Below are 13,902 nucleotides of genomic sequence, written 5' to 3' on the forward strand. Positions count from 1 at the left end.
GCCTACCGTTTTGCTGTGGAAAGAGACAATACAGACCCTCTCCCCTGTCTAGTTTTTTTTATTATTATTTATTTTCAATTTATGTTCGAAATAAATAAACGCATTCATTCAAGATAGTGCAATACTCCAAATCAGCCAGAGCGCCGCTGGCTCTGCGGCTCTGCAGCTGCATACTATTGGTCCTTGGGGGTAGAAACCGCGACGTCACGGCAGCTTTACGAATACCCGCCATTAGGAGGAAGCCATAGAACTATATAAGGGCTAACGGCAGTCAGCGTCGCCGTCGTTCGCCTTTGTCCAAGTCTAGCGAGCAGAGGGTGCGCGTGAAGATTCAATTCGGCAATATAATTTACATATTTTTGGCTAGTTGCAACCAAATTTCCCCCTGAAATTTCACCCGACAATTTATAAGCGAGCGTAGCTATTTTTGCGCGAGCGATTTCGACAAGAAGATGAGCCAAATGAATCTTAACAAGAAATCGGAATCAGAAAGCCCCGCACAGAAGAAAGGCAAAATGGACGACAGTAAATATCTTCCGGAGCTTCTCGCAGAAAAAGACAGCTTGGATACGTCGTTCACACACGCAACGAAACTAATTTCTGCAGGTAATAATGTCTCGCTAACCGTGGGGGTCAACAGAAAAGCTAACTAGATTGTGTATTTGTTGGTGTATTTTCAACGGGGCCTAGTGGTTTTGGGGCCCAGCCCCGCCTGAACAATGGTGGTCGGGCTTTAGCTCGTGTTTCCACGTGGTGGTTAAAATGGTGCTCGTTTCAAACCAATTCCCTCGCTTTCTCTCAGAGTATCGGTAATATTTCCCCTGTTGTTGACCCCACTCGACTTAAGCATAACTTATATTAGTATTTGCTTTGATATTATCTGCTCATTTGTTGTTTTTCGACCAAATCTGTTATTTTTTTCAAAAATACACAATACAGTAATAATAATTATAAACAACTATAATAGACAGGACTTCACATGACCATAACAGTAGTAATAATAATAAAACAAAATGATAATAAATTGGACTAACAAAATAATGTATAATAAGTCGCCGCTTAAATTCTATGTAAGGAGTAGGTCTTAACCCTGTAGTGGACCTCCTGAGCAGCACCCGCCATCTCCAAATCCACGGAGCTCATTTTTTATATAGCAAGTACCTTTAGTCATTTGGTCTCCATGGCCTACTTGTTTTGTGGCGCAGTATTGGTGTGCTCGGCCCTGATTGTTTGGTTTCCCTGAAAAGCCCATAATCGGCCCTGTGGGGTTCGTTCTGTTTCATATTGTAAATGGTTGGCCTAAGTCATAGTTACTACGTTTTATCATATTACTACTAGCTCATTACTTTTTCCGGTAGAGGTAAATACCATTCGTCCTATTTACAGAGATCGAAAGGATTCAGAAGGGTGACCCCAAGATTAAAGATGGAGACAAAGAAACGTACCTGGACCTTTTCACAACAAGGAATCTTAAGCTCAAGGAGCGTGTGCTCATTCCCACCAAGCAATACCCAAGGGTAAGTCATTCGTGCTTTCAGTTGGATGCTTAGATTTATCATTAACGCCTTTAAATCATTAATGCGTTTTGTATCGACAATTGTATGTCTTTCGTGGTTTGTTACGTTTTTTTTGCAATGAAACTAGTCTACAGCTAACTATGTAATTCAAGTCGGCACATTGTCTTCCTTTGTATTCCAGTCTTTGTTGGTGAGGCACATGTAAAATTAGGTGGGCAGTGTTGTGATCGAATTCATACAAAGACTATGGAAAACCATTTTCCCATAATGTGCCCTCGAACTGCATCCTGCTTCTGTCCTAGGAAAGCCCGCTTCCCCGATCCTGTGGTCTCAGTATTTGTCTAACCATGCATTCAGTTTCCCTCTAAAACATTTTCTCCCAGGAGCGAGTGTGCAGTAGCTTTAAGTGCAAAGAGAATTAGAGTCGCAGACTGTGGCCCTGAAGAGCTGAAACTGCTGACCTGGTTTCATACCACTTGACCTCTTTAGTCTGCCTCGGGACATCATAGTCATAGTTTTAAACCTGATATTTTCTATTTTTTGTGCAGCACAACTTCGTTGGTAAGATTCTTGGGCCACAAGGCAACGTCATCAAGAGGCTCCAGGAAGACACGGGTGCAAAAATCTCAGTTCTTGGGAAAGGATCCATGAGGGACAAGAATAAGGTAAGAGTCGGGCAAGGTTATGGCGGTGTGTATTTGAATGTCCTTTGAACTTAGATTTTGGTAATGTGGTGGACCTACCTATTAGGAATGTGAGAACATTTGATCCAACATCACCAGGGCTCAAAATTACCTGGACCCACCAGCACTTTTTGCTGCACAATATTCGTGACCTTTTCTGATGTTTGTTTATTTACTGCCATGAGCTGTGGCTGACGTTTACAAGTCTACTCTTATGGGTGTTTCCTGTAGAGTCCCACTGGATCAGGGTTTATCTTTAGTTGCATAAGCGATTTAGGCATTATGGAAGTGACGAGAGGGACATAATTAAATTAATTACAAACTGGACACAGTGAGTGCATTAAGCCAAGGCGGAGAATGACTGAGTAGAGTGAAGAATGACATATTCCCCCCCCCCCCCCCCATCCTTATTCTACTCTTAATTTTTGGACTTGGATGAGTAGGCTAGAATGCCCTGCGGTTTCATTTAGCAGATTCTTTTTTGTGGGCCACCATGACATTATAAGCTGTAGTGGTCTAACCATGGTGCAAAGATTAGCCAATAGTGATCTGTCAATATATACTCTTAGAATAAAATTTAATTACAGAACTGTACTGCACTTCTTTGAATTGGTTAATCTGTAAAACTGATTCTATTGCATTTGATGTGATATGTAGGAGGAAGAGCTGAGGAAGGGGGGCGAGGCTAAATACGCTCACCTGTCCATGGAGCTGCATGTCTTCATTGAGGTGATGGCTCCCATACCTGATGCCTACTTGCGCATGGCCCACGCCATGGAGGAGGTCAAAAAGTTCCTCGTCCCTGTAAGTATCCTAAATGTTATCAAAAGCTCAGTGTAATTTCTATTAAATTAGTTTTTGGTGCCATCTTGGGTAATGACAACAAGTTTGCCCCTTGGGTTCCCTGTCTGATGACCTGTTTTTGTGTACAGGACCCCAGTGAAGAGCAGTTCATGGACCCACACTTCCTGAACGGAGCGCAGGATGGCTCCGGCAGGGGGCGAGGAGGACACCCAGGCAGGGGACGAGGAGGACCTCCCAATGCTGCAGGGGCCAGGTAGGATTTTCACAATATATTAAAAAGAAAAAAAATCCTATGCTGTACTGCCCCCATGGATAATAACCGGCTTGCCTCATGATCTGAGCGAGAGCTTTAAAATCTAACTTTTCCTATTAAACTATCCATTATAGAAGATTTGTGTTGATGACAATTCAATTTACAAATGTGGCCAATTTTCCACAGGGGGCGTGGAATGCCACGAGGCGCCCCACGAGGAGGTGCACCACGTGGAGGAGCCCCCAGAGGAGCACTCGGCAGGGGCGGAGCACCTAGAGGTGCGCCCGCTGGCCGTGGTGGACTCCCTAGCTCCCAGTCCAGAGGGGGCAGTGCTCCCCGCTCTAGGCCCCCTGCGCCAGGTGGTAACAGAATGCTCCCAGCCCAAGGCCTCTCACACCAACAGCACCAGATGCTCCCACCTTCGTCACAGCCCAAAGCTGAGGGCTATGAGGACTATGTAAGTCTCATGCCAAAGTCCCCTCTTTGTCACATCACTAGTAACCCTGTTCATGCTGAATGACCAGTTTTTCCACTCTATTCACTGCAATTTCTTCTTCTCCCCCCACCCAGCCTTCATATGAAGAATCTTATCCTGAGGCTAACTACGGCGAGGCCTACGATGGGTATTATAGTCAACCACCTGCCCCAGCGTAAGTCTATAATATTGGGTTCAACTTCTTGAAGAGTTGTTAATGGTCCCGTTTCCTGTGTACCCATCTAAATTTGGTCCTTTCTGCACAGGGATACAGAGTACTACGACTATGGCCACGGAGAGACCCAGGAGGCATCGTATGAACCTTATGGTGAGATGAGGGAAATTAATTCATGTTACTAATGTAAGACACTTATTTTGACGTATTATGTTATCGCCCACCAAATGTTTGCTGTATTTCAGCAAGAGATATGCTATATGACATCCTTTTTTTCTTATTTTTAAGCAAGAAATGTCTTTGCCAGAGTTGAGCCTTGTTTGCCCTATAACTATAAATATCAAGTCTTCAGACAACTGTAAGAATGATTTAGATCTCAATTCTTAATCATACTGTGTGCTTTGTTGTGGATGTTTTCCTTCTCTCACCTTTCAGCTCAAGATGACTGGGAGGGGTCTTGGCCCAGCACCGGAGGGAAAGCCCCCCCTGCCAGGCAGACCAAGGGAGCGTACAGGGAGCATCCATACGGAAGATACTGATTGGGCCTACGGTAGATGGTTGCCCTGGCAACTGTCTCCGATTTGTAACTCACTTTTAACTCTTCAAAAAGTAATTTCCTTAATTCCTTGTACTCTCTTTTAACTCTTCAAAAAGTAATTTTCCTCGTTTGTTCCTTTTTTTATGTTTATTTTACGTTTACTTTTTTTTATTATGACTTGAACGAGAAATTTCATTGGATGTTTCATAGTGAGCGCCAGACAAAAAAACGTGTTTCCGTTGTTCATATATTTCCATTTAATGTTTTTCAGTTTTCGAAGTTGGCCGTTTAAGATCTAAGCTTGTTGTTACTTAATTAAAGAGGGAAAAGTGATTTTCAATGGTATTTGTTATGGATATAATGGATATAATTTCAGTAGGTTGTTCCTAATGAGGTGAAATTGTGGCGATTAGTTTTATCTAGCCTGCATTTTCAAACGTCCTTGATGTCAAGGCAAAAAAAGTGTCACTCCTGCCTCGATGTAACTTCACCAGCTAGAAAAGATCAATTTGAAAAACCAAACGCACCTCCTAAGAGCTGTTTTGAAGAAGAAAAAATAAAATTACAAAAAAAATAGTTGCGTTCATAGCAGATTTATTGTTTATATTTTTCAAATCTTGTTTTGATCCATGTTAAAAAGTGTTCATGTCAATTTCATTCAACTACTGCAAATATATAGTTGCAATGCTTCAGTTTGGCTTACTTGGATCCAAAATGTATTATGTGGTTTTGCTAAATGATCGGTTATCATCCACTATTTGTTGTGAAGTTTGAATGATTATTAAACGGTCCTTACAGTCTGCAGCCAACTCAATATTTTGTACATAACCATAGGACAACTGTATGTGCTCTCTAAAGCCCTGTCGTCTCAAAAATGCTCAATGCTTATGTACTCTTGGCTAAATAGGATACTAAATATATCCACACAAATGTTTTTCTGCCGTGCGTTGTTTCAATAAAGCCTAGATTTTCTTTTTAATGAGTCTAAATATGGTGTTTTGCATTTGTTGTATTAGAAAATGCCTTCAATTTCTGAAAATGGTCCTTTATCTTCAGGATCTCAACAATATTGAATTAAGTTATTCAACTGTATGTATACACCTCATCAAACTGACTCAAAATGTTTTCTCTATTTTGACTAAGAGCACAACCTCCATCTTTTCTGTATACAAAACCGATCTAGATGACACCTGTTATGTCGCCCTCAAAAAAAATAAAGCAATCATTCTTTGAGGTAATGTATTGCGAAATACTTGTTTTATATTTGAGAATGATGCAGTGCCTTGAATATGTATTGATCTGTCATCAACCGTTAGATAGCATATCTCTTCCAAGCTCCCCGGACAGTACCTTTGGCCATTTTGAAATAACTCAATCTCAACAGTATTTCAAATCAAGCTTGCAGGGATCTTACTTGACTTTGATGCAAAGTCATGCTGGCTGGTTTTAAAAAAAGAAAAAAAATCGCTGAGGAGAGGATGCTAAAAGCCAAAAGATCGCCACAAGAAGGTAAAACTAACCCCAACACTCATTTGTTAGATTTTCTCTTTGCTTTTGTTTTTTTGTTAAAAAAGAAAAGAGAAATGCAAGTCATCCAAAACCTGTTTTCAAAAAACATAACGAGTTCAAAATCTTGCTATGAGTAGTTTTTCCCAAGCAAAATTAGCTGCAAAAAAATCAAAAGGGTTGTAATGCAACTCTTGCTCAATAAAACCAACAATAATGGTCCATTCATTTCACTCACAAATATTACTTACTCCCATCTTCCTAATTTGTTATTGAATGTAGAATGCTGAAAATTTGCAATTGCAATAAAATATTTATATTTTATATTAAAACAAAAAAAAATACTTCAGCTCGAGTTGCATGATACTCTCATAGTGTAAAATTAGTATTGCATGAGTGTTCTCCACTGTGCACGTAGTCACTTGACATGTTCAAGGTTCTCATATATGTTTCTGTTCTTAGGTTGTCAGAGTATTGAGTGTCTAGGTGCATTTGAGCCATTGTGCATCTGTTTGAAAAAGCCTTCACGGTAAGTTACAGTAGTGATGGCAATATTTGAGTTCTTCTCATTTTAGACTTCTCGAGGCCTGTGGGGCCTGGCAAGACCTATCAGATCCGTCGAGCCAGGGTTCAGACTGCACATTAAAAGACCTTTTCAAGGGCGGCTACGTGGCGTAGTGGGCAAGGCGCTCGCCACAAATGCGGAGACGCTGGGCTCGCCTGTTCGAGCCCAGCGCGCCACATTGCTTTCAGTTTAGCTGGTCGTTCATACTAATACACATTGGCTGTATTAGGGGGTGGGAAACTGATGGGTGGGGATCGGGTGTTGTGGACAGCGACTCCTACAGGTCGGTTGGTGCGCCTGCGCAGTAGAATCAGGAAGTGTCGGGGGCAGTGTGAGCCTCGCCACTGCGGGATCGAGCTGCGCAGGTGAAAAGATGCGACTGCTGTTGCCTCAAGTACCGGAGGGGACTTGTGCTATGTATGACTTAGTCCACATTGCAGCCGGCTTGTGGGAGGCAAGAAACAGCGTTCGTGACAGGGGAGGGTTGAATTGGATGATACGAAATTGGGATGGGAGAAAGTGGATAAAAAAAAAATCTTTTCAAATGTAACTACATAAACGTTCATAAATTGTTTGCAAATATAGCTGATGGCAAATTATTTGGGCCCAAGCTGTTTCCTAGCAATGCAATTCCATTTGAAAGGGTCTTAAAGTGCTGCTGCTCAATGCACGCAGTGCTCCCTCCCCCCTTTTCAAATGTCCCCCAAACTGGCTCAGCTGCTGCTGTTCTGCTTTGAGAGCATCCACTATCATTGAATGTCCACTATATGGATTAATGGAGTTCTCTGGAGTTTGTATTGACATGCAGGTGTGCCTAATTAGTTATCCTTTGCCTAGTTCCTATTTGAATAGGATCATAATGGCCTGATTATGCGGACTTATCGTGGAGTGAACAAGAAGTTTAGAGGAGAGGATGTCATGTATTTGTGTCAACTCAATACATTTGGCACTATTGTCTTTGTATGTATTCATGCTGCTTCTAAATCTGGCTTAGTTGTATTTGAATGAACCATTTTTTAGCAATGCAAAATGTTATGTTAAGAACAAATTACTACGATAAGAATCTGGACCTATACCTTTTTAATATTCAAGCATGTTTTATTGAGTAGGCCTTAAGTCGGTCTATGCTCTTTCCCTGCTGTGCTAAGCATGTTTTATTGAGTAGGGCCTCTTCAGTCAGTCAGCTCTTTCCCTGCTGTCTGGCTGCTCTGAGGTCCAAGCAGTGTGCTGGGCATCAGTTTCCCCACAATCTGGCTTTCTTTTTCTCAATTTGTGCTGTTCTGCCTTTGGCTCTCATGGGCTCTAATTTTCAGGCTGTTCAGAAGTCTATACCTCATTGTCATAATTGGGACCCACTCCAGTCAATTTAGATTCTTGTAAATGTAATGTTAAAGGCCTTGCATGGAATTTCAGTGTAGTTCGGTCTTCCAACATTTTCTTTTTCTTATTACTCAATTTTGTAAACTCATGTTGCATAATGTTAATATTGTGCTTTTCCAGTAGTTTACCTAAACTCATGTTGCATAATGTTAATATTGTGCTTTTCCAGTAGTTTACCTACTCTACCACTTCACAGAAATTGGGTTATTTTCTCTTGAAATTGGTTACCAATGGTTAAAGGCAGCCATACTGGAAGAAGGAACTACACAAACATTATTGTGCAAGGCCTCTTGTAGAAGCCAGAGTTGTAGCTGTCAAATCTACAAGAATCAAACATTTGAATACAATTTAACTTTAGCTTCAAACTTGGTTACCCATCAAGAATATCAAAGTAGGTTGAAGCCCTGCCAATTCACTATTTCTCAAATTCTATAATATAGAAGGAAATGGGTGTTTGGCTGCTGTGGACATGTGATTTTATTAACTCTGTCCTCCATCTTCACAGGGTCTTATCCATTGAAAGGCGTTGGAGATGGAAGACGGGACTTGTGGTGCCACTCAGACTGCTGTTGACTATCACTCTTTGTGATCCCTGATGGGAGCCCTTTCTGGCGATAGTCATAGAAATTATGTGGAGTAGGCATCTCCATCAATCATGGATAACGTTCTACTCTAATGTCAGTGTTGTAAGTGCATAACTGTCTTGGAGAATCTACTGTATTCAAGTGTGGTGCTCACACAATGTTCTTTTGCCTACAGCTAGGCATGAGTGTTTTAGCAAATGTCATGTTTTTTTATATATATTAATATGAACTCTGTATACATTTTTTAATTTTTACAATAAACAGTTTTTTTTAATGAGTTGTGTTGATGTATTATTCAGTCATAACATGTCAACATTTGTAGGCTTGTCTTGATTGTGACTGGTACATTACTTATGTAGTGAACAAATCTATAATATAGCTTTTAGTAGTGTCCTAGCCTATAGAGTTTCTCAAACTGAACATTAGTCTTGAAAGATTGCAGTTTTTGGGGCCCATCACAAATGACAGTTTGGATGCTTAAAAATAACATGTGGTTAATGGGCTTGGACAAGAAGATTCATAGCTTGCAGCTGGATAGCTTTACTGAACACGGGGAGTATAGTCTGTTCCTGGAGAAGACTAGTGCATTTCCCATAATGTAGATGTTCCTTAAGTGCCATTTCTTGCACTGTAACCGGTCTTAAACACTTTAGTGTGTTGAGGTCATGGTCATCTAAACAATGACATTGGTAAAACCGCAGGGCCTGAAGACTTCACCATGATGTGGCAGCAACTGGGGAGGAATCGATGAGGTAACTCAACAGGGTGAGAGTTCACTGGCAAACACTGATTGATCGGTTGTGGTTAATGGGGTGCCCAGTTATGCCAGACTGCCCCAGATGTGAGTAACGGTGGTTCTGTAGAGGGTGTGGTACAGATGGGATCTCTACTATGAGGTTATAAAAGGGAATGAGAATTTCTGGTTTCCAAGAAATATTGAGATTTTGTTAAAGAGGGCTCGAATACAGGTTTGGTATACTGTGAGGTCTAGACTCTAGAACACAGGTTTGCTATGTTGTAAGGACTAGTACATGTTTGATGTGTTAGGACTAGAACAGGTTTGATATGTTGTGAGAGGACTAGAACACATGTTTGATATGTTGTGAGGACTAGAAGAACACAGGTTAGATATGTTGTGAGAGGACTAGAAGAACAGTTTAGATATGTTATGAGGACTAGAAGAACACAGGTTAGATATGTTGTGAGAGGACTAGAACAGGTTAGATATGTTGTGAGAGGACTAGAAGAACACAGGTTAGATATGTTGTGAGGACTAGAACACAGGTTAGATATGTTGTGAGAGGACTAGAAGAACACAGGTTAGATATGTTATGAGGACTAGAAGAACACAGGTTAGATATGTTGTGAGGACTAGAGCACAGGTTAGATATGTTGTGAGAGGACTAGAAGAACACGGGTTAGATATGTTGTGAGAGGACTAGAAGAACACAGGTTAGATATGTTGTGAGAGGACTAGAAGAACACAGGTTAGATATCTTGTGAGGACTAGAAGAACACAGGTTAGATATGTTGTGAGAGGACTAGAAGAACACAGGTTAGATATCTTGTGAGGACTAGAACACAGGTTAGATATGTTGTGAGAGGACTAGAAGAACACAGGTTAGATATGTTGTGAGAGGACTAGAAGAACACAGGTTAGATATGTTGTGAGGACTAGAACACAGGTTAGATATGTTGTGAGGACTAGAACAAAGGTTAGATATGTTGTGAGAGGACTAGAGGAACACATGTTTGATATGTTGTGAGAGGACTAGAAGAACACAGGTTTGATATGTTGTGAGGACTAGAACACATGTTTGATATGTTGTGAGAGGACTAGAAGAACACAGGTTTGATATGTTGTGAGGACTAGAACACATGTTTGATATGTTGTGAGAGGACTAGAAGAACACAGGTTTGATATGTTGTGAGAGGACTAGAAGAACACAGGTTAGATATGTTGTGAGAGGACTAGAACACATGTTTGATATGTTGTGAGGACTAGAAGAACACAGGTTTGATATGTTGTGAGAGGACTAGAAGAACACAGGTTTGATATGTTGTGAGAGGAACACAGGTTTGATATGTGAAATTCATATCTTGAGTGTTAGAAGAACACAGGTTTAATATGTGAGAAGACTAGAACAGGTTTGATATGAGTGTGTTAGAAGAACACAGGTTAGATATGTTGAGGACTATAAGAACACATGTTGTGAGAGGACTAGAACACATGCAGGTTTGATATGTTGTGAGAGGAACACAGGTTTGATATGTGAAATTCATATCTTGAGTGTTAGAAGAACACAGGTTTAATATGTGAGAAGACTAGAACAGGTTTGATAGGAGTGTGTTAGAAGAACACAGGTTTAATATGTGAGAAGACTAAGAACAGGTTTGATATGTGAGTGTGTTAGAAGAACACAGGTTAGATATGTTGTGAGGACTAGAAGAACACATGTTAGCTATGTTGTGAGAGGACTAGAACACACGCAGCCAGGTTTGATATGTTGTGAGAGGAACACAGGTTTGATATGTGAAATTCATATCTTGAGTGTTAGAAGAACACAGGTTTAATATGTGAGAAGACTAGAACAGGTTTGATAGGAGTGTGTTAGAAGAACACAGGTTTAATATGTGAGAAGACTAAGAACAGGTTTGATATGTGAGTGTGTTAGAAGACTAGAAGAACAGGTTTGATATGTGAGTGTTAGAAGAACACAGGTTTAATATGTGAGAAGACTAGAAGAACACAGGTTTTATATGTGAGAGGGTTAGACGTTTTGGGTTTGGTTCCCAAATGTCGTTGAATGTACAGTTTCATTCCATGTTCTGTCTTTGTTCAATTCCACCACCAGCATGACTGATTCAACTTAATGAGGTATTGATTAGCTGAACCGCCTGTGTGGGGGTGGTGGAATTTAATAAATCCATTATTTACATTAGCTGGGGTGCATAAGGGAGTTGTTTGGGAACCAAGCATGCAAATTCTTGTTTCTTTTCATTGTATAAATGCTCTTTGTATTTATTCTAATGTTATGCAGTGAAATAATAATATACACTGCCAGACAAATACTGTAGCTTTAAATTTTCTTAGGAGGCCTAAGACTTTTGCACAGTACTGTATGTTGGTTCTCTACTGCAGAGGTACCTGGATTAAAGGATTTACATGCATTGATATTGAATCCTCATGGAATTGCTTTATGGCTGAGCACTCCTCACTGAATATTCTGAAGCATTATCTTTCTTCAGTAGCAATAGGCCTGGCAGTTGAGTTGACCCACGAATATCATTTGAATAGGCTGACATGAGATTAATTAGAATATTATAAAATGTAGATATTATCGAAGCAGGCGTAAAATGCCTATAATTAACAAGTTCATTGTTAGTACTATGTATTACATTCAACTGGGAATTTGCCATTCAAAGTCATATATATTATATATTTAATGAAATTAATTCCAAGCCTGCTATAAACCAGCGAAGACAAGATCATTACAAAGAGACAGGAAAATGCAAAAGTGTATCTAACAGCTCTGAGCTTTGTCATCTGTCATCAACACATGAAACCTGAATGACCTGCTGTACTTGATGTCTTTACCACACACACTGTCGACTGCCACAGACATGAACAACTGAACCCGTGCACCGATGAACCATAGAATGAATGTGATATATCACCAGAAAGTACTCAGCCTACTGTCTACGAATGAACACAATACTCTTACCACCTCTCGATAATAAAGTTCGTTTTGCGAACAAACAAAAAGAACAACATTACTCCTCTGAAAACGTAAAACAGAGTTGTATGGTTCTTCATCTATGACACTCAATTCAAAAAGTACTTCACTTGTACATAACGTGGGTGCCTTTATTCAGATCTAATGCCTTAACATTTATCATATTTGTGTCTTGTTTTCCTCTGTAGAGGAGCCATATATAGGAGCTATATATTTAGGTTATTGTATTATATGAATGTTTATATGTTTATTTTTATTACCTTACATTGAAACGGCATTAGGAATATTGATTGTATTTAGAAAGTCATTGGACAGTCTTATTTGTCATAATAGAACATTCTAGATGTAGAACATTCGGGATGTCACAGTATGATGTCATAATCAAACATTCTAGAACATTCATGATGTCACAGTATGATGTCATAATCAAACATTCTAGAACATTTGTGTATCTATTCAACAATTCTCTCAGAAGAGGTCATTGTGCATCGTGAAACAGTGCTGACAAGTACTGAACAGATAGACTAAACAACATAGATTGAAGCCTGCATTTCTAGACCAGGGTGCCTTTCCTACCGGTTTGCTGTGGAAAGAGCCGGCAAGTTGATTTACGGCTTTCAGGTGAGGAGGAATTTTGTCGTGTCGAGTCGGCTGTGATTTTGGAGACTGGGAAAATACAGTTTTCTTACCTTGTAGTACTAGTGACGTGAATATTTAGGAAAATAGCTTTAGGATCACTTCTGTAAAGAAAGACTTCGCTGTGGAAGAGAAATAAACCATTTGGATATCTTTGTTTTACACCGGAGCGGCTGTGGACATTATTTGTCTTTATCAATGAACGTACTACTCACGAGTAAGCAACTTTAACCAGTAGAGTGGAACGTCGGCCCTCATACTCTGCTCTTGTTTTCTCATCTCACACACACCTATTAATACACTAGCGTATTTCCCCTATGAATATCATATAGGCCTACTCTCATTTCTATGTAATAATTTCCATGCACAATATGAGTTGACACAATGCAGTAACAACCAAGAGGACACCTGTCTTCATTCTGAGAAGATGCAAGAGACTGAGAGGTACTACAGCTATTCATAGACTGCTATATAAACTAAAAAGAAAAATCTCAATCTATCTCACTCTGACACCCAGTGGTGAGGGTCTACACATCACTGCTACTCTACCACCGAGCTTCTCCACAGGGGGCTAGGGGATCTGCAAGATGTTAGTAGATTATTGAAAATACGAATGACTAGTTACATGCATAAATAAAAATACACCAACTCCATAAATAATACATAGCGGTTCATATATAATAGCCTTTAAAGTCTATATATTTTATACTTTGTGTATAGATGTCACATCTATGTTTGCTATGAATAAGATAAGATACAATGTTCCCCTTGGGGAAATTGAATGGGGAAAGGGCTGATTTGTAAATATCTGAGGACTACGATATCAACAGTTGCTTTTGAATCATGTATGAGACCAAATGGCATAAGCTGCTGGACTAACAGCATGGTGGTGTGTACAGACAGGCTCACAGGTTATCATACCCCCTGTTGGGGCCCTGGAATAACACCAATTTTTGGTGTTGCCTTGGGGGCAAGAAGGTTGAGAGCTATAATTATGCTATATTATGCTCTACTGGGGCCTCTCTTTATTGAGTACTGTGTTCACCGCT

At 40.1% G+C, this 13,902-nt stretch overlaps 1 protein-coding gene across 3 annotated transcripts; it reads left to right on the top strand.

Moving 5' to 3' along the window:
• Nucleotides 1–269: 269 nt before the first annotated feature.
• On the top strand, nt 270–8,757 carry LOC311225531 (KH domain-containing, RNA-binding, signal transduction-associated protein 1-like). Of its 3 annotated transcripts, none has more exons than XR_014619513.1 (10): nt 270–606; nt 1,387–1,517; nt 2,066–2,182; nt 2,858–3,004; nt 3,133–3,257; nt 3,444–3,714; nt 3,828–3,907; nt 3,999–4,060; nt 4,343–4,516; nt 8,402–8,757. XR_014619513.1 is itself a non-coding variant. In XM_084310864.1 (9 exons), exons 1-9 carry the CDS (start codon nt 453–455, stop codon nt 4,444–4,446), a joined length of 1,191 nt encoding a protein of 396 aa, XP_084166990.1. In that variant the 5' UTR covers nt 270–452; the 3' UTR covers nt 4,447–5,678. The 3 variants fall into 3 exon arrangements, 1 of the variants encoding a protein (XP_084166990.1); XR_014619514.1 differs by lacking the exon at nt 8,402–8,757 and adding an exon at nt 6,414–6,466; XM_084310864.1 differs by lacking the exon at nt 8,402–8,757 and having other exon boundaries at nt 4,343–5,678.
• The last annotated feature ends 5,145 nt before the right edge of the window (nt 8,758–13,902 follow it).

The sequence above is a fragment of the Notolepis coatsorum genome, assembly GCF_963971535.1.
Source record: "Notolepis coatsorum genome assembly, chromosome: 3".
In the NCBI taxonomy this organism is placed as follows: Eukaryota; Metazoa; Chordata; class Actinopteri; order Aulopiformes; family Paralepididae; genus Notolepis; species Notolepis coatsorum.

Excerpts from the sequence above, each read along its gene's own strand:
- LOC311225531 (XM_084310864.1), top strand. The coding sequence starts at position 453 with ATGAGCCAAATGAATCTTAACAAGAAATCGGAATCAGAAAGCCCCGCA. Across the intron at positions 607-1,386 it reads AACGAAACTAATTTCTGCAG|AGATCGAAAGGATTCAGAAG; the intron begins GTAATAATGTCT and ends TCCTATTTACAG. Across the intron at positions 3,258-3,443 it reads CCCAATGCTGCAGGGGCCAG|GGGGCGTGGAATGCCACGAG; the intron begins GTAGGATTTTCA and ends AATTTTCCACAG.